The sequence below is a fragment of the Diadema setosum genome, chromosome 10 (assembly GCF_964275005.1).
Source record: "Diadema setosum chromosome 10, eeDiaSeto1, whole genome shotgun sequence".
Classification (NCBI taxonomy): domain Eukaryota; kingdom Metazoa; phylum Echinodermata; class Echinoidea; order Diadematoida; family Diadematidae; genus Diadema; species Diadema setosum.
The window spans coordinates 19,274,697-19,295,490 of NC_092694.1; the positions used below are offsets into that span (position 1 = coordinate 19,274,697).

At 41.8% G+C, this 20,794-nt stretch overlaps 1 protein-coding gene across 1 annotated transcript in view; it reads left to right on the forward strand.

Annotated features, from left to right (window-relative positions):
- The window catches only part of LOC140233834 (synaptonemal complex protein 2-like), a 61,315-nt gene that overhangs the window by 29,028 nt on the left and 11,493 nt on the right, over window positions 1–20,794 (forward strand). Inside the window, exons 6-7 of the mRNA XM_072313927.1 lie at window positions 13,997–14,107; window positions 16,947–17,035. Coding sequence (XP_072170028.1) covers window positions 13,997–14,107; window positions 16,947–17,035 — 200 coding nt within the window. The remainder of the gene's footprint in view (window positions 1–13,996; window positions 14,108–16,946; window positions 17,036–20,794) is intronic.

Genomic DNA, 20,794 nt, shown 5'->3' on the forward strand with positions numbered 1-20,794 from the left:
ATTGTCATGATTAATGGCATATAATTAATGATGAGTACTGCAAATCATGAAATTGTCTCATATTGGCAAGATGTACTATTAAACCTATTTGGAGAATAATCCATTGTGATGGTGGCATACCACTTCAGTTCATTTCAATTCAAACCTTGAGTTTATTCTCATTTTTTTTTGACAGAATATACAATGCAATAAGTAAATTGGACATACATTATTTCTAATGATACACAGAAGCAAAGAATGAAAGCATGTTCATGTCTATGAGCAGTATGAGAACAGGCGTATAACATACTTGCCAACTAGTAAGATTTTATCAGATTCAGTAAGATTTTTTACGTTAAAAATAGCAAAATCAGATTTTCTGTCAGAGAAATCAGATTTTAGAAAAATATTTAGATATACCTTTCATGTGTATTTTCTGAAGATTTGACCGAAAGTAAGATTTTTAACTTCAGTTTGCATATAAAATAAGAATTTTGCAATCCATGAGTAAGATATTTCATCTTGAAATGTTGGCAGGTATGGTATAATACAGACATACCTACAATGTATATATTCTGAAGAAAAAAAAAAAATCACCTTCCCTCTGAGGTACAGTGTACCTACATAGTAGCATAGTCTTTTGAGTGGGTACCACTCAAAAGACTGCTTCTACTATGGAGGTACCTCAGAGGGATGGGGAAAGAGGGGGTGAAGAGCTCAATTACTACAAAGAGTGCATGAAAAATGAGGAAAGAGGGAACAAAAACAAAAGGAAAAAGAAACAACAAAAAAGGAAAAACTATGGAAAATGGAAGGGAGGAAATAGATTCATGAGACATTTCATGTCGTAAAAAGCTATATCAATGCATTCATCATCTGTAAAAGCCCACAATGATGATTAGCCATAGCAGGACAGTATAATGTATTTTATAAAGCAATTACAAAAATAGTACAGTCAACTGGTGGTAGTGGAACTGACATCTACATTAATGCACCTATAGCTAAGGCAATTAAATGAAGATTTGATGTATGGTGTGTCTTTAACTCTTTATGTGCCATGGTGGAAACCTCCCGTGTGCCACATTATTCTAGACACCAACGTATTCATGTGTTGAGAAAACATTCGGTTTTTCAAATCTATATAACTTTTACAGGTTTCTGTTTAATTGTAGACGAAGAAAGCAAAGTTGAAGAGAAAATGCCAAGCTTTGCACTGATGTACATTTTATGTCAATTCTATAATTGCTTTTCTTTCGAAAGCCAAGTGGCTACATTACTGTCAATGTATGACTTTTGCACACAAAGCAGTGACAGAAACTCGCAAATCCAGTAGGACACACTGCTTGTTAGTCAATCACCACATAAAATGCAAGCTATAGACCAGAGGAACGAAAAAGCGCCAGAGGAACGAAAAAAACGCTTTCATGGTGATTTATCGATCGGTTTGAGCGGGTTTGTGCGTTTGAGCAGAAAATGCGAAGTTGGCACGCCTTCGACTGAGTCGGAGGTGCGAACGTGGCACATAAAGAGTTAATAAGTCGACACAGCCTTAGGAGAAACAATGCTGTGCTTACAAAATACATAATTGAGAGAAACAAAATAATTTATTTCTTTTGCATCTTAAGACTTCAAAAGAAACAATTCTAATGAGGGAGAAAGATTTGCGGTGACACCATGTGTATGTAGTCCTTAACCGGATCGTTGTTTGGCAGAAGAGCCTAGAAAGAGGAGAAATGAAGAGGGAAGCAACGTATGGGGGTTGTGAGGAGGGCAAAAAGTGAGGAGTGGGGGACAGTAATGGGCAAGAACTTCTCTTTTCTGTTCTCTTCTTTCTTCTTTTTCTTTTTATTTCTTCCTTCCATACAACCCAACGGTCCTTTTCAGGACCAATTGTATTAATTTACACATTTCTTTACAGGTTATTTCTCTTGTCTTCTCTTTTCAGGTCTACACTTTAACCTTATTTTAATTTCTCATTTTTGCATTACTCCCACAGGAACCTTTTCAGGATTTAACTGTCATCAATTTACCTCTCGATTTTATATTTTTCTCCTCCGCAGCATTTATTTCTAGGATCCACACTAGCTCCCTCTAGTTTACGTCTTGAATTTCAATTTGTTCTTTTTCTCCTTCTTTTGTTTTTTTTTTCTTTGTTCCCTCTCTCTCTCTCTCTCTCTCTCTCCCTTCTCTCAACATATTCTCATCTCTCCTCTACTTACCCTTCCTTCGAGAGATTATTCGTTCTTTCTCCATTGATTCCGCATTCTACAGCCACACTGTTCACCGACTTCGTTCTTGGTTTCATGAATCTTCACTTCTCTCCCCTATCTCCATGATTCTCCAACATTCAACTCCTTCCTCTTCCTCTTTCCTTTTATTTCATCTTTCCCCTTCTAACGATGTCCGAACATCTTACTTGATTCTCACACTATTCTTCCTTACCACTTTCTCTGTTCCTTTCTCTACCGTCTCCACTAGTGCAACTTCAACTTCTAGCCCATTACTGTCCCCCACTCCTCACTTTTTGCCCTCCTCACAACCCCCATATGTCGCTTCCCTCTTCATTTCTCCTCTTTCTAGGCTCTTCTGCCAAACAACGATCCAGTTAAGGACTACATACACTTGGTGTCACCGCAAATCTTTCTCCCTCATTTACTTCACCATGCAAACCTTCAAACAACACAAAACAATTTCAATTTGTTTTCTTAACAAATTCAATGAAGATACATTTTATGTCCATTCTAATGGAGTTCCAGAATCTTGGACCCATATTAGATAAATGTCTACTGAGCTAGCATGGTTCTTTTGTTGTGTTCCCACTTTCACGACTGGTGCCAATTGAAATTGTGGTCTTCATTATGGAGTAATTACAGTGATTTTATCAAATCTTGAAGTAAATTGCAGCAGTTGCGTTGATCATGGAAAAAAATGGACAGTTCACAATTTTTCATGATCAACACGGTTGACTATCAAGTGGTCATTGTATCAGATCGTAACAAAATGTAACGGATCACATCTAATCATGCTTCTACATATATTGTGATGATTGCAGTCATCCTTGGAATGGATAACATTACATTGTGAGGTGGGATGTCAAGACCACTCTCTTGACATCTTCTGGAACTGATACTTGGAATCTGGCCATCCAGGAAGGACTTCATGTAGTACAGGTTCATCCTCTTAAATTGGGACTTGGAGAGAGTTGCCGGGGGGGCGAGTCCCCCAGTCGGTAACATCACCATCATGACCATCACCACCTCCATTTTTTTCTTCATTTTCTCCACCTTCCGCATCATTCAGCCTAATCATCCTTTCCTGCTGCGGGACTGCACCTTGATATGAGTTGAAGAAGACCTTCAGGAATTCCCTCTGTCGCTTTGCATCTGCTGTAGCTGAGTAGGGAAGTGCAGGAGGTTGATCCACATCTAGCTAGTTCACTTGGCCCCTCCATGCCCCTTGGATGACATTGCAGCTTTCATCCTCATGGTCTGCCTCTTGAGCTGCATTGCCTGGATGCCTCTGCCTCAGGAGGTGCAAAGCCACTGTTGTCTCCACCATATCCCTTACAGTGTAGGGTTTCTGCTCTAGAGTTCTGCAGAGACATCTAAATTTGCTGACTAGAATCCCAAAGGTATTCTCCACCACTCTCCTCCCCCTTGAGTCTGTGATTGAAGATTCTTTCCTCCCTAGACATCCTTCTTCTTCTGTATGGCTTCATGAGGTAGTTCCCGAGTGCAAAGGCCTCATCCCCAGAATGAAGAAGGGCATGTTTTGGAGATTATCAGGGCTTGTAATCAGAGGGCAGGGTGGGGGAGTCCTACGACTTCCCCTTCCACGCTGTTGAACAACTTGAATTCTTCAAATATCTTAACATCTGGCAATGTGTCCTTTTCCACATACTTGTAGTTTGATCCAAACAGACTTATAATCTGCATCTACCACAGCTAACAATGGTATCAAAAAGAAGCCTTTGGACTGTAATTGTAGATGAGGCTGCCAGTGTGGGGTAGCTTCTTGATAGCAATGTGTTTTCCATCCAGAGCCCCAACTGCATGGGGATATTCCATCTCTGCTTAAACTGGCTAGCTGCGGCTCTCCAGGCTTCAGGGGTCATGGGTAGACTAAACACCTAATCCTAATCTTTGTACACTTGCACAATAGCCCTGCACACTTCTGGAATCACCTTTGAGATGCTAGACACTCCACACCTGAAGGTACACGCAAGAGACTGATAACTGTCTCCTGTTGCAAGGTGCCTCAGTGTCACTGCCAGTTTAAGTCCAGGTGAAAGGGGTTGCCTGAAAGTGGTAAGTTCCCTCTCAGTTGCTGGGCCACTGTGACAGAGCGAGTGGATCAATCCTGTGTCATACATGCACCACAAATTGATGATATTGAATATCAGTCATTTGAAAGGATGACATTTCATTTTACAGCATATAGTTAGTGCATCAATACTGCAGCCGCCATATTGGCTCTATGGTATAAAAGGTGATCATTCAGCAGAAAACTGTCTTCTCCTTTGCAAACCATAATATTAAGGGATACAAAGAAATTGTTGAGTTCGCAAACCATAATATAAAGAAATACAAAGAAGATGTTGAGTCTTTGGAAATTTGTGGAAAGTTTCGGCTGTTTCCCCAGTACAAACTGTTACAATCAAATATATAAGAAATGTCGAGTCTGGGGAAACTTATGGAAAATTTTGGGAAGGGTGCTAGCCCCAGAGAGGAGGGAGAAGCACCACACATATATACATGGGATTTTCCATCATGACCAGCCAGGTGGTAGTGGACAGTCGCTAAGACAAAGTAGAGTGTAGTCTAATGGTCAGCCTGATGGTCACTTTTGAACAGGCATGATCATGGCCTAAAGCCATGTAACCGACAACTGATTGGAGGATGGTTTGCATAAATTATTAAGGGGTGGAGCATGTAAATGCTATTATATTCATTATGTTGTTGCTAGGTGTTGCTAGGTGGTGCTAGACAAAATTTTCCATAGCACCATGTGCTGCACCCTCAGAATCATTATAAATAGAATGATTTTGTTCTTTGAAGTTAGTTGATTCGAGCATTCATGTATTCATCGGTCACTCATTGAGTGGGAGATACCCACTCTCTTATACCACACCGGAAGACTTGTGAACTTCATCTACAAGACAATAAACGACCATCTTTGTACATATTGTACATCACTGTCTGCTTCGAAGTTCTTCAAAGTGTCATCGTGTGGTTGTTGAGCGTGAAAGGTACGCCAGTGTGCTGAGAATGCGGCATTGCTGAAAACCATCCAGTTACATTTGGTGGCAGCGGTGGGATGAACTCCCAGTACCTGAGCAACAATTAATACCATCAGCTGAGACTCTATTTCTGCGCTATGTGATCCAGAAATATTGCCTGACCCGGGAGAAGCTGAGTAGCAACCGTGCTGTTGGTGACAAAGTTGCTTTTGAACACTGTCTTGGGACTCGAAAGCTTTGTGTGCGAGTTCCAACATCGAGAAAGACTGGAAAAGCAGAGCCCAAAACTTGTATCAGTCGTCTGCAACGCAGTTGGGGTGTCGTCAACACCGACGTTGGGCAACGAGGTCCAGCCTGTGGCTTTGCAGACAGACGGGAGATTGAGGGGTGACTGAGACGACATCGTGCACCGGAGTGAGCAGTCGTCAGGACAGAGTCTAGAACAAGACTACAGCAGGGGACAGCTGGCTGACCCAGAGTGACGGCAGCAACGGTGACCACAAGGAGCCAAGGCCAGTTTACTGATAAGGGGGAGCGAAAGGCTTATCAGAGGGGTAAGTGAGTTTCTCTTAATTAGTCAACTTCAAGGCAAGGCAGAGAGAGTGGACACACTATTGTGTCTCCATATTGTATGTATAGTGAAAAGGTTGCATGTTAATCAGTTTGGAACATGGCAGAAGAGGGTAACCTAAGTCAGTTAAGGATGCAAGAGTTGAGACAAAAGTGTGAAGAGTTGGGGCTGTCACATGAAGGGTTGAATAGGAACCAGTTGATCAAAAACATAGAAGAGGCAAAGGAAGAGCAGGCTTCGCCTCTGCCAAGTGCACCAGTCATGAGCACAGATAAGAATACGACCCAAAACACTGCTGCGCGCACTGAGTCTGATACAATGGAAGAAGCACGCATGCAATTTGAACTTGAAAAGATGCGGATGCAGGTGCGCCTTGCTGAATTAGAAAATGCCAAATTGGAAATTGAGCGCAAGGGGACCAATGCAGGGTCTTTTGGTTTAGATGGGGGCATCAGAAGGATGCCGATGTACAAAGAGGGAGAAGATGTTGATGTGTTTCTCCGTGCTTTTGAGAAGATGGCGCAATTAAATGAGTGGCCAAGGGAGGTATGGGCACTACAGCTCGCTCCCTTACTGACAGGTAGAGCTAGGGAGGCATACTCAAGACTGTCACTTGAAAGTAGTAGAGTGTACGATGAAGTCAAATTAGCCATCTTGCGTAGGTATGACCTCACACCCGAGGCATATAGGGTCAAGTTCAGGGAACTGAAGGTGGATAGGGACGAGACCTATACTGAGTTTTCCGTAAAGCTGACGGACCTTCTCGGGCGGTGGCTCCAGGGGGCGGGGGCTTTAAACGATCTAGACAGACTAAAGGAGGAGATCCTAAAAGAGCAAATGCTAAAACAAGTGTCTTTTGACCTAAGGGTGTGGCTCCGAGACCACGAGCCAGATACACTGGGTGACATGGCAAGGCTTGCCGACCAGTATGTCATCAGCAGAAAAGGGGCAGGTAAACCACAGGGACACTGGGGAAAAGCAGGCCCTAATCACTCCCCTAAACCAGGTTGGAATTCGGGATCAGGAGGGGGAAAAGGAGAGAGTAAGCCAAACCCTCAACAGAATAAGAAGCAAAATGAGGATAGGGGTAACTACAGAGCAAAGGTGAGGTGTTACACCTGTGATAAGTTTGGTCATATCGCAGTAAATTGTCCAAATGCCCACAAATCTGAGGTCCAGGCAGAGAAGAAGGGGAATGACAAATCCAAGGAACACGGTCCCACCTATTTCTGTAGACCTGAGCCCCACCCCAAACTAAGACCATACATTAGTGACGCCAGACTGGGGGACAGACATGTACGTTTGCTGCGTGATTCGGGGTGCACTCATTCTCTAGCGAGAAGTGATGTTGTAGATCCTACATTCATTATCCCAGGTGAGACAGTGAAAATGAGAGGTCTCTTTAGTAAGAAAGAGGTACCGATTGCACGTGTGCATCTCATTAGTGAGCCATACGGGATCAAGAAATGGATCCGTGTTGGACTGGTAGATGAGATTGAAGTTGATGTTTTGCTTGGAAATGAGGTGCTAGAGGAGAATGACCCTGACTTAGACATCCCCGGACTATGTGAGTAGAAAAGAGGCAGGCTTAGTGGTTACAAGAAATCAGGCCCGTGAAAAGGAGTTAAAAGAAGAGCAAACTAGAGCAGAAGTGATCAGATCCAAAGTTCAGGTGAGGGACTTGTTCGGGGAGAATGAACAAGGAGAGGCTGCAGATAGTGGCAATGATGATGACGAGAGAGAGGAGGGTGCACATGAGGTGAATGATGTGAATGATGTGCACGATGATGATACAACTGTGGGGACAGGTGAGTCTGATACCACTAGTGACAAGGCAGCAAACGGAGAACAGCCACAAGGAGAGAAAATACTCCCCACTCACTTAGACATTGGTAGAAAGGAATTGATTCAAGCCCAACAAGATGACCCCTCATTGAAATCAGTATGGGAGAAGGTGGAAAAGAAAGAGGGAAATGAGGGAAGATGCCATTTCTATGTCGAGAATGGGGTACTCATGCGAGAGTGGTCAGGAAACTCTAAATCAGAAAGTAGTGAGGTGTACACGCAAATAGTAGTACCAAAGGGGTATAGAACAAGACTACTGGAGGTTGCCCATGACAACCTAACAGCTGGTCACCTCGGGGTAGGCAAAACACAGCAAAGATTGATGCAGAATTTTTATTGGCCTGGTATTTTCAGAGATGTGGCAGAATTTTGCAAGACTTGTGGTCCGTGCCAAAAGTGTGCAAGCCAGACAAGAGGGATTAGTAGGGCAAAACTAGTCTCGGTGCCAGTCATTGGCAGCCCCTTCAGAAAGATAGCACTTGACATAGTAGGGCCATTGCCTCGTAGTAAGAAGGGAAACATGTACATTCTTGTTGTGTGTGATTACGCAACCCGGTATCCAGAGGCAGTACCCCTCCCCTCCATTGAGGCGGAGAGAGTGGCAGACGAGCTGATAAGGATCTTTAGTAGAGTAGGGATCCCCCATGAACTTTTGTCAGACCAGGGGTCAAATTTTATGTCCCTACTCATGAAGCAGCTGTGCAGTAGTCTAGGCATTAAACAGATAAGGACCAGCCCCTACCATCCCCAGGCTAATGGCCTAGTTGAAAGATTTAATGCCACCCTGAAAGACATGCTCAAACCCTACACACTGGAGGGAAATGTGACCTGGGATGACCTCATCCCATATGTATTGTTTGCCTATCGGGAGGTTCCCCAAGAATCTACAGGGTTTTCCCCTTTTGAGCTCCTGTATGGACACAGAGTAAGAGGGCCCCTAGATGTGATCAGAGAGGCATGGTTGGGAGAGACAGTGCCAGAGGAAGGGTTAGTATCATATGTGCTAAATTGTAGGGATAGATTAGCCAACATCACAACAGCTGCCCAAAAGAACCTCGCCCAAGCCCAGAAGAGGCAGAAAGCCTGGTACGACAGGAAAGCCAGGACAAAAGACCTACAAGTAGGCGACAAGGTGTTAGTCCTCCTCCCATCAAGAAGCAACAAGCTGCTAGCCAAATGGCAAGGACCCTATCCTGTGATACAGAAATTGAGTGATGTGAATTACGTAGTTGAGATGGGGGACAAGAGGAAGAAGCATAGAGTATTTCACACAAACATGCTGCGAGTTTGGAGAGAGCGAGAGGAATGTGTGATGTACACGGATGTGGATGATGGAAATGATGACGAGTACCTAGACCAGTTTATAGAGCCACTGACACAAAGAGGGACCTCTAGTGAAGTGGAACTCCCTGACTACCTGACAACACAACAAACCCAACAATTAGGTGACGTCATTCATGACTTTACGGACATCCTAAGTGACAATCCAGGACGGACTGACAGGATTGAACACGACTTAGTGACATCCAATGACCAGCCCATTAGGCAAAAGGCTTATCGACTACCTCATGCTGTGAGAGAGACAGTAAAAAGGGAGCTAGATGAAATGCTTGAGGCAGGGGTAATTTCCCATTCAGATTCCCCATATGCTAGTCCCTTAGTAATCGTAAAAAAGAAGGATGGGTCACTAAGACTTTGCGTCGATTACCGAAAGCTTAATCAGGTGACAGAGTTTGACGCCTACCCTATGCCGAACATTGAGGCTATCATTGATGAGTTGGGGAAAGCCAAATTCATGACAACCATAGATCTAACCAAGGGATATTGGCAAGTCCCTCTCACAAAAGAAGCAAGGAAGAAATCTGCTTTCATAACCCCATTTGGCCTTTTCGAGTTTAATGTCATGCCATTTGGCATGCAAGGCGCGCCAGCAACTTTTCAGAGGTTGGTGGACCAGGTGCTGCGCGGCGTGAATGAATTTGCGACAGCATACATAGATGATATCATCATCTACAGCGAGTCATGGGATGAACATCTTGCTCATGTGCGGGAGGTGCTTGGTAGACTGCGAGCGGCTGGCTTGACAGCAAAACCGAGCAAATGCAAGTTTGCACGAAAAGAGGTATTATACCTTGGCTTTGTTTTGGGTGAGGGATGTGTCAAGCCAGAGCCTGCGAAGATTGACGCAGTCGTGAATTTCCCTCAACCAGTCACAAAAACTGACGTGCGCGCATTTCTAGGACTGACTGGATACTACCGTAAATTCATCCCTAACTACAGCAAAGTGGCAGCCCCACTCTCAGATCTCACTCGCAAGAACGAACCAAGGTTAGTTAGGTGGAACAGCAAGTGCAGTGAAGCACTGGAGGTACTCAAACATGCACTAGTGAAATCCCCTGTGCTTAGAAACCCTGACTTTGAGAAAGAGTTCATTGTACAGGTTGATGCATCTGACAGAGGTATTGGGGCAGTGCTCAGTCAGAAAGATGAGAAAGGGGAAGAGCACCCCATAGCCTACATCAGCAAAAAGTTGCTACCAAGGGAACAAAGGTACGCCACGATTGAGAAGGAATGCCTGGCAATTGTGTGGGCTATCCAAAAGTTTCAGCCGTACCTGTTTGGGAGGAAGTTCCTTGTACAGACAGATCACAATCCACTCCGATGGCTCCATCAGATGCAGAACCATAATGCTAGGTTAATGAGATGGTGTCTGCAGCTGCAGGCTTACCCCATGCGTGTAGAACACAGAAGCGGGGTTAAAAATGGAAATGCGGACGGTCTGTCACGCACGTAAGCTGTGACTATTATGCAATTATAGATACTCCTAGTTGTGAGGAATTTGCTCTCTGGTAATAGAATTATGAGAAAATGTATGTTAAAGCCTTGTATCTCAGTCATGATAATGATGTTGGTAGAGAACATATAGTCCTGTATAATATGTTAACATCACAAGTTAACCCTCTGCCTTGCTGTTGACTATAAGAGAACTCTCTACCCGAAAACCCCTTTAAAGTACCTGACGATGTGAATTTGAATTTCATCATCACTTTGACACTAAATACCGTTCTGGCCAAGAAGGATTCCGTAAGCATGGATGCCGGACTGTAAATATTTGAACAGCTGCAAGATGAACGCTAAGAAGTTTAGTGAACATTGTTCCTGTGGCCAGGATTAATTTCTCATCATTCTACACATTGAGTAATGCACTATGAATGATGTGAATTTTGTTTAATCACTATCCAAAGAATTATGCACTTAATGTGGAAGGAAAGTGGCGATTCAAATGCTTATACTCGCTCACAGCTGGCTCTCATTTTGCAGGAAGAGATGAATATTTGTAATTACCATGTGTATTCTGAGCATTTTCAAGTATGATAATATGATGTGCCAATAACACATATATTGAGCAAGTGCAAAACATGGTTTGAATTTCAGACAGTTCAGTTGGTCAGATGACAAATAATGAATGTGTGTAAATAAGTATAATTACTTTATGTTTAATTCTTTCAACAGGGAGCAGAATTACCTTTTGGTGTACATGATGAATTTAATGTGACTTTGACGCATAATCATTGGTTAATGGAAATGGGTATATGAAAAAGAATGTTGATCTTTATCATTCCACCCCATTTACATTATCTTAAGGAGGGGGAAGTTTGTGACAGAGCGAGTGGATCAATCCTGTGTCATACATGCACCACAAATTGATGATATTGAATATCATGTCATTTGAAAGGATGACATTTCATTTTACAGCATATAGTTAGTGCATCAATACTGCAGCCGCCATATTGGCTCTATGGTATAAAAGGTGATCATTCAGCAGAAAACTGTCTTCTCCTTTGCAAACCATAATATTAAGGGATACAAAGAAATTGTTGAGTTCGCAAACCATAATATAAAGAAATACAAAGAAGATGTTGAGTCTTTGGAAATTTGTGGAAAGTTTCGGCTGTTTCCCCAGTACAAACTGTTACAATCAAATATATAAGAAATGTCGAGTCTGGGGAAACTTATGGAAAATTTTGGGAAGGGTGCTAGCCCCAGAGAGGAGGGAGAAGCACCACACATATATACATGGGATTTTCCATCATGACCAGCCAGGTGGTAGTGGACAGTCGCTAAGACAAAGTAGAGTGTAGTCTAATGGTCAGCCTGATGGTCACTTTTGAACAGGCATGATCATGGCCTAAAGCCATGTAACCGACAACTGATTGGAGGATGGTTTGCATAAATTATTAAGGGGTGGAGCATGTAAATGCTATTATATTCATTATGTTGTTGCTAGGTGTTGCTAGGTGGTGCTAGACAAAATTTTCCATAGCACCATGTGCTGCACCCTCAGAATCATTATAAATAGAATGATTTTGTTCTTTGAAGTTAGTTGATTCGAGCATTCATGTATTCATCGGTCACTCATTGAGTGGGAGATACCCACTCTCTTATACCGCACCGGAAGACTTGTGAACTTCATCTACAAGACAATAAACGACCATCTTTGTACATATTGTACATCACTGTCTGCTTCGAAGTTCTTCAAAGTGTCATCGTGTGGTTGTTGAGCGTGAAAGGTACGCCAGTGTGCTGAGAATGCGGCATTGCTGAAAACCATCCAGTTACAGCCACCCTGTGCAAGACTGCACTGAAGAGCTGGGGTGTAAGCCTTGTGTAGTTTTGGAAAGCTGCTGGATCATCTAGCCTCAACTGGGTGTCTGTAAGGCTGGAGAACTGACCAAACTGTTGTCTCATTCCTTCTGCGAGCCATGATCACACCCAGAACTGTCTGGCTGCAGCTCTCCTGACCTTTTGTGGTTGGGGTTGGGGCTGGTCTGGTTGCTTGTCTTCTTCCTTTGACGATGAAGTAAGCGAAAAGTAACACTTGCTGAAAGTGTTACGTTATCATTTTCAACTTTTGTCAATTTTAGTATTTGTGGGTTGCAATGTTAACTCTGAAGAAGTTCATAAAACAATGAAGTCTGTGGTCAGTGGGGCTGTATTTATACCAATCAGGGTCCAATTGTATCTCAAATGGTCTTTGCTCCCGAACCTGATTGTCAAAGACATCGCATCCCATTGCAACAGAGCGAATTGGTTCATGATGGTCGTACTGGAATGTACAAGTATCTATGCGTCTGCGCGTATTGGATTGAGAACCCTGATCATTCTGATTGTGTGAGATCAGGACCCAATAGTGGAATCAACCGGGACAATCATATCAGATTGTATCTGAACGAGAGACCACATTGTGACAGACCTTATTGCTTGAAATTGACCAATCATGACCATATTGTATCCAAGCGTACCAAGTTGTACTAGCCCGTATCGACTCACATTACGTCGTATCCAAACATAAAATTTCAAACAAGTTGAACAAAATTTCTATGATCAGTTACAAATTGCCAATCATGGCCTTCATAATGGATTGTATGATAGTGGGAATACAGCAATTGCAAGGGTAAATAAAATTCATTAGCCCACCTAGTTTGATACAGTATTTATGATATGTCTGGTTACATGGAAACATGGAATTGCCCTAACTGAAATAAAAATTTCTTTGATTTTCAGAATCTTATACAAAAACAAAAAAGCTGTATGTGAACATGGAGCAGAAATTTTACAAATAATTCAAAATACATTCTTTTGTAACAGTAAAGCACTATCCAATAATGTTTGATGCGTTTAAGAAAAGGTAATGTCAGGGACAAATACAATATAAATAACAAATGTAGGTGGATAGACAGATTTAGTCTATTTATGACACCTACACATATATATTATGTGAAATAAGTTTACAAACATCAATATGAAATTTCCAGGAAATGAAATTAACAGTCGTCATAGCAACATTTCTAGCTCTGTGCTGCAGAAACAGATATGTGTGATTTCAAATGCAAGAATCAAACGTAATTACTGCATACACCATATATTTAGCTAGTCTAATCTTTTGCGAATCACGGCTTTCCAACAATTTCGCTAGTGTCTAAATTCATGATCGTAGAGTACAGTAATAAATGTCGCAGTCATCTCAAGATCACAGTTAATGATATCATGTATCGTTAGATTCACAAATAGCACCTGACTCGCGAAATTTGTGAAAATAAAAACCTCAAGAAATATATGATGTATACAGTCCCATTATCAAGCATGTTTATTGATAAAAGTAACATTCAGATATTTTTCATGACTTCGATTAACTTGTAATTATAGGCTCGACATTTTCAGGCTATACATTATCACCTGTCAATTGATATTCATGTGACAAATATTTTACTGATTAATCCATAAAAGTAGTTACTACTTAAAAGAATAATCTAATCATGATAATCCATGAAATGAGGTTTAATGTTGTCAATTTACTGTAGGATGTTGCTGAAATCAGTGAAGAAGCAAGAAAGTCAGCTTTGGACTTGTTTGCAGTGAGGTTGATGATGCTTGTCACTGATACAACAAAGGTTTTCCATACGCGAATGGAGGTAAGCGTATCATGTTATCGCTATTTTTAATCCATATCGGGCCACTCAGATGAAAAACAATTAAATGGGGCCCTGGTCCCCAAGCCAGTGAGATACCCAGTAGATTTTGTTACGACCAAAATCACTCTGAGAATGATCGCACAAAAGAAACAATCAACTGATGTTCAGGCGGTTTATTAACAGTGATATTGTGGGCACAGACTCGTAATCGGTTTTCACATCAGTACAATAATGATCAATAGAAACAATTACAAATCGGTAATAGAATCACTTACATATTATGTTATCAAGTAGTCCTTTGAAAATGTTCAGATACGATGTTCGATGCACCGATGGATGATCCTTGACGCACCGATGAATGATTCCTCCGACGTAACTCCAAAGGCACAGGGTGCATTAATCCACAGTATAAATCCGGGGTAAAATCCACGATAGATGTCCACAGCAAAACGTGTAGAATCCAAACGTTATGACGACCACGTCCAGTTGCGGCGTTGAATGATGATTCACTTTATAATGTCCAATGAGGAATCCAGCCCGTCACAGCTTTGCCGTAATAATGTCCGTTGACACTAAAATATGGAGTCTATCTCCAACGTAGGCAAATTAATTCTCTGCAGGCAAAATGTCTCCCAGGCCTTATCTCCACAAACACAGTTTGTATAGCAGGTCAGCAGGTAACACAGGACTGACTATAACAAGTCGCTTCAGAGCCAGAAGTGACGTAACTCTCAGAGCAGAGGTGTTGGGTACTCTGCCTACCTCAGAATTTCTCCTGCTTATATACTATCCATTCACCCCTTTCTAGTACATTCTGTAATTTTCTCCAACCTGGGGCCACATACCTGAACATACTAGCAAGTCCAAATTCCAGGAATCCTGGATGACTCACTGCCTAATATGTGCATAACATCATTGCCAAAATTAACTACCAATCACATTGGGTTACAAGGGCAGTGCCTCACTCAGCCAGCACTTCCTAGAATTTTCTGGAATGGGTTAAATCATTCTAGATTGAGTGAGCTATAATGTATTTCCTGTCACATGCATACATGTACTGTAGCTACATTGTATACCATGTAGAAAATTCTCCACTGATCTGGTCAGCCTGTATGTACTATATCTATATCATATAGAATGTTCTCCATTAATCTGGTCACCCTGTGTACATATAATGTACACATTAAAACAACCATGCATACAGCCTTGATACATTAAACATGTGTGTGTACATTTGTGACAGGTGGTAATGTGGCTTAGCCAATAGCATGTCTGTGTTGCAGTCAACTGACTTAGGTTTGATTCCCTCTGAGTCTAGCTGAGTAATGTTATGTGTAATCATACCATTCCCTCTATACAGGGTGTCTCAAATAAAACTATACACTTTTGAAATGGCTTCCAAATAAGAAATATATAATTCTGGGGGAAAAGGTTTATATGTATGTTAGCTTAGGGACTCAACTTTCATATGACACCAAAAAGTCTACAAATAATTCATGCTTGAATGAGCACTGCTCACTTTTGTAAAGGGTACGAAAATTAGGCTGTGCAGGAATTAGCCTTTAAATTTGCGACAGGTGAGTCCGTTGGAGCTTACAACTGAGGTTGATGTGATAAATTTATAACTAATTGCGAACTGTTTGAGTTTGCTGAGTGAATTTTATGGTTTATTAAACCAAACTTTTATGCATGAGTAAACTGCAGTTGCATTTATTTTATTGAAGCATTGCAAATTTCCCTGGTAGACTCAGTGGTGTGTTCATGTGAGTAAGGATGAGGTGATGGTACATGTCGCAATTTCCATGTTACACACTCTTATTTTTTACAACTGTGACTTGAATGAAAACCTTCACCCCACTATTTTCAGATTAGTAGAATAGGTCATTGATTTACTTACCCAGATGGGGATTATGTAAATTCATTATTCAATACATTTTGTTGAAAATTTTGCTGACTCACATGAACACACCACAGTGTCTACCAGGGAAATTTGCAATGCGACAATAAAATAAATGCAACTGCGGTTTACTCAAGCATAAAAGTTTGGTTTAATAAACCATGAAATTCACTCAGCAAACCCAAACTGATCGCAATTGATCACAAGTTTATCATATCAGCTTCAGTTTTGTAAGCTCCAACGGACTCACCTGTTGCAAATTTAAAAGGCTAATTCCTGCGCAGCCTAATTTTCATACCCTTTACAAAAGTGAGCAGTGCTCATTCAAGCATGAATTATTTGTAGACTTTTTGGTGTCATACAAAAGTTGAGTCCATGAGCTATCCATACATATAAACCTTTTCCCCCAGAATCATATATTCCTTATTCGGCAGCCATTTCAAAAGTGTATAGTTTTATTTGAGACACCCTGTATAGTAGGAGGCAAAAATGTGCCTCAAATAGGACATATCTTTGTGTGTGAGAAAATCATGATTCGTGCACGTAAAAGACCCCAGCCTTCATTAATTCATTGCAAAGAGCAGGATGCTCTTTGCCGGTGAAGTCTCCCATAGCATGTGCTTACGACAGAAGACGGGTGAATTATGCCAACCTCGTTTGATTTGCTCACTGTGACTAGAAATAGTCAGCAAACAGGATCAACCAGGTACATTATGCCATATGAAGAAAAATAGATACCCACTTTATTCTGGTGATAGGAGTTCATACATATTTATGGCTGAGAATGCTCTACGATTTTATTTTTACAAGTTTGGAAATGTCTAGAACAATTTTTGTCTCTTTGTATGCTTTCTTTTTATCAGTTTAGTCACAAGTTACCCTCACAAGAGCAAATGTTGTTGCAGCTAATATTGTCACTTTTTACTTGTTTACCCTTGTTAGGCTGAGAGAACTCTCAATTTGCTTCTTGAAGGATGCGATGATGCAGCTGTAGAATCAATCATCAAGAAGCCTGCAATGGAACAAATGATGTATGTATGAAAGTGTTTTTGGTTATGCTTATAATGTAAGCTTATGCCCACATATGTTATGTGATGAACTTGAAACAGTTGAATTTTAGACCAGCTATCAGTTGTCATAACTATCTCTGTCTGGGATGTACCTGAAGAAGGTATGTTTCTTTTGAATTGTCATTGGGACCTAAAACAAGTGGGATGATGAAACATGGACAGACCAAAATGTGACAGTTTGGTCTGTCCTTATTACATATGTTCCCCACTCAGTCTAAAAATGGTGTAAACCACGGGTTCAATAGAATTTTAGGGCTCTCATCTTTTCTAATCCAAATCAGGCCGTTAAATATTCAATTGAAAAACAACAAATTTTCAATGAACATTTATTATTTGACCTTCATATTCTAGTACAATACTCTCCGCTTAATTGGGTAGTGCTTAATCAGGTACTCCACTTAATTGACAAGTTTACAACCTGAAAAACATTTTCTGATGCATGCTATATTTACAGCATAATTTAGTAGGCATTTCGGTTATTTAAACCGGGTAAGAATTTTCCAGATTAACCTGATCTGTTTCCATAGCTTCCTGCAGAAAGCCTTTAAAATTTATGTAACCCATTAATTATGAGAAACTGAGGTGCTGAACGTTTATAGAGAACTTTGGGTGTCATTTTAACATGTCGAATTTGCAGTGTACGACCGATTTGCCATATCACTGGTACAAGTCACATTTATGCATGCCATGTATGAACCCTTGCACCCGCACCGCATGCACTACCAACACAAACACACACACACACACACACACACACACACACACACACACAGTGACGCACCAATCATTTTACATGTGTCTATAACTAGCTCTCGAGAAAAATGAATAATAAAGTAACTCCATTGAGACTCTAACCTTTCTTCAGGTTGTTCATTGAAAACAAACCTAGGGTCACATGGGAACACAACAGAATTTGCTGCAGCATTTGGCTGTATATGCATAGGAATCTAGCTTCAAATAGCACATGTTAAGAAGTGTGTATGTGGACTCGGGGGGGGGGGCTGCATAAATACAAAATTACGCTGCAGACATTAGCTAAAGCTGTTCTGTGACTTCAGATGAGCTGCGGTTGTAAGTGACATACCTTGCTGTGTGTCTGATGCGGAGAGGTGTGTGATTAGTATGTGTTACCTGTGTTGTGAATGAATTAACTTGCTCTCTGGTTAATCAAGTACTCCTCTTAATTGGGTAAGAAATGCTCTGCCAGACAATAGCAAATTAAGTGGAAACTACTGTATGTAGATTCCTGTCCTGTGTGACATACACTCCCCCCAAAATGTTAATTTTGACAAAAAGTCTAGTAGATATCTTGTTTGAAGCAATTTTAGGGCAAAGTTACATGTATCTCTCATCAAAGTGTTCTAAAAGACTGTGTTGTATTGGGGGTAATGCATAAAATGACATAAAATTACCCAGCATCCCTTTTTATCACTTTTTTTCACATCCTGTTTTATGCCTCTGCCATGAAGTGTCACCGAAGGCACTTTGTTTTGGGTCGATTGTCCTTCAGTCTGTCATTCCGTCCATCCATAATCGATCTTTTGGACAGCATAACTTACCTGTTGAGGATGAGCTGATTTTGCTATAACACACATTTCCCATAGACACCTGCCAGAGTATACTCGGGACTACAGTGTAGTCTTCAATTGGTAAGAACTTTAGTGAAGATAGATACGATTGTGTGTGAGTTGTATTGTCCGTATTGCAGATGCACTTATACACAGATCCACAGTCACACTTACTCACTAATTAAAGTTGTGGAGAAATCAGACTCGGGGTACGCAAGAAGTACATGAGGTGTTGCAGCTTTTATTCGAAGAGGTATCACATGGACGAGTCGTGGTGCGAGTAACTGTTTTACAATATTCAGCAATCGCTATTTATACACAATCTCAGCAGGGGGATGACTCACATCTCCGGTAGGCGGTGAAACAATGGGGTTAAAGAAAGTTACAGATCACTTGTCACTTTTGACAGGGGTCTACTGTGTTCGGATATTATCAGTCGCGGCCTTATCTTTACCCATTATACGGCGGCCGCCTCAGAAGTCGTGTACTTATCAAGCGGTGTCTGGGATCGGCCACAAGAGAGAAATATTATGCCGAGTGGCTTTCAATACTAGGAGTGGTATCCGTCATCAATAACATTGAGGATAAACACACCAGCCAGCGGAGGCTCGCGAGTAATCATGCGAGAGTTTGTCTACATAATTACCTGATAAAGGAAACTTGTCGAGGGGAAAACAAAACAGCGGAGAGGGTCACACCCACAGAAGTTACGTTCAGACGGCAGGCCCTAACCTCGAGGTTAGGAAACCTCGAGGTTTAGCTCTTGCCCCTAACTACGACGTGTGTCCACATGACGAATCTTAACCTCGAGGTTACGAAACCTTGAGGTAAAGCTTCTGCCCCCCGTAACTACGAGTGGGTCCCACTCGATGTTAAAACCACAAAACCGGAAGTTTCAGCCCACACTGCTAACAAGACGTCTATTTATTCTTTAGTCCAACCCTGTCGCATGCCGTCAATCCCTCGTTTGAGGCGAGACCCCACTTTAACGAAGCTAACTGGGGTGCTATACCCCCCTAACGATTCTTCGTTTGAAGAGTTGGGAGTCGAAGTATTTGTCCATTGCAAATTAACTTTCTGCTCAGGCGTGACAAACCTGGAGGCCAAGCCAGGGTTTAATGACTACAGCAGCTGTCGTATTACGTAAGAGCATGATAAGGATATCTGCCTGTGGCACACCAGAAGTGAACTCAATTTTCTCTATCCTTTCTAAAGTTTTCAATGTTATATTCTATTGAGAAATTCTATGGTCATCCATTTTACATTTCGAACGAAAAAAATTGACCCGTAAATAACAAAAATACAGGAATAAGAAGGAGAGCATTGCCAGTTTGCCGGTGCTGCTCACTGTTGGGGATAAAGTACAAGCCGTGGATGAGTGGGGGAGGTGGGCTGCAGTACAGGCATGCTCTGTCTGCATACGCTGAATGTCTACACTCACACACACACGTACACACACACACGCACCATGGAGCTACATAGCCCATGCCAAAACCAAAACAATCTCCTCTCGCGGTGCCCCCCCCCCCCCCCCCCAGGCGCAGTGGCGATGACTGATGCTTAGATAAGGCCAGGGTCAAGAAACAGGTGTTTTATATCTTTGGTTTTTAAGTCATTGATTGCCAAGATATACACTGGCATTATTTACGGGGGTGTAGCCTCGTCAAACGAGAGATTTGCGTCATGGGACTCGCTTACAGGTACTCTTGTTCTCTGTCATGGTATGCAGAGATAGCACTGCACTGATGACTTTATGCCTTTATGTCGAAAACATTTTTTTAGCGTCGGAGAAGAATATAGAATACAGTAGCGAGTTCGACGTGTTCAGTTTCAGAGATCAAGCGCATGGGAAGAAAAGATGATGTTGTTGTGTCGTGCGTCATAGGTGTTTCACGTGTAGTGTATTTGTGGTGTACGTCTGAGAGGTTGACCCAGAAGCACAGGGAAATTTACGGCGAGGTCACTCTTAACTTCGAGTTCGTTGTTTTTTGTGTTCACACGGTGCTTAACTACGAGTGGGGACCCCCCGCGGCTCGTGGTTAGAGCACTAACCATAAGATTTCTTGTGGCTCGAAACATCGAGCAAACCTCGAGGTTTGCTAACTACGAGTGCGTCGTCACGGTCCCTAACTACAATTTAAGCTCTAACCTC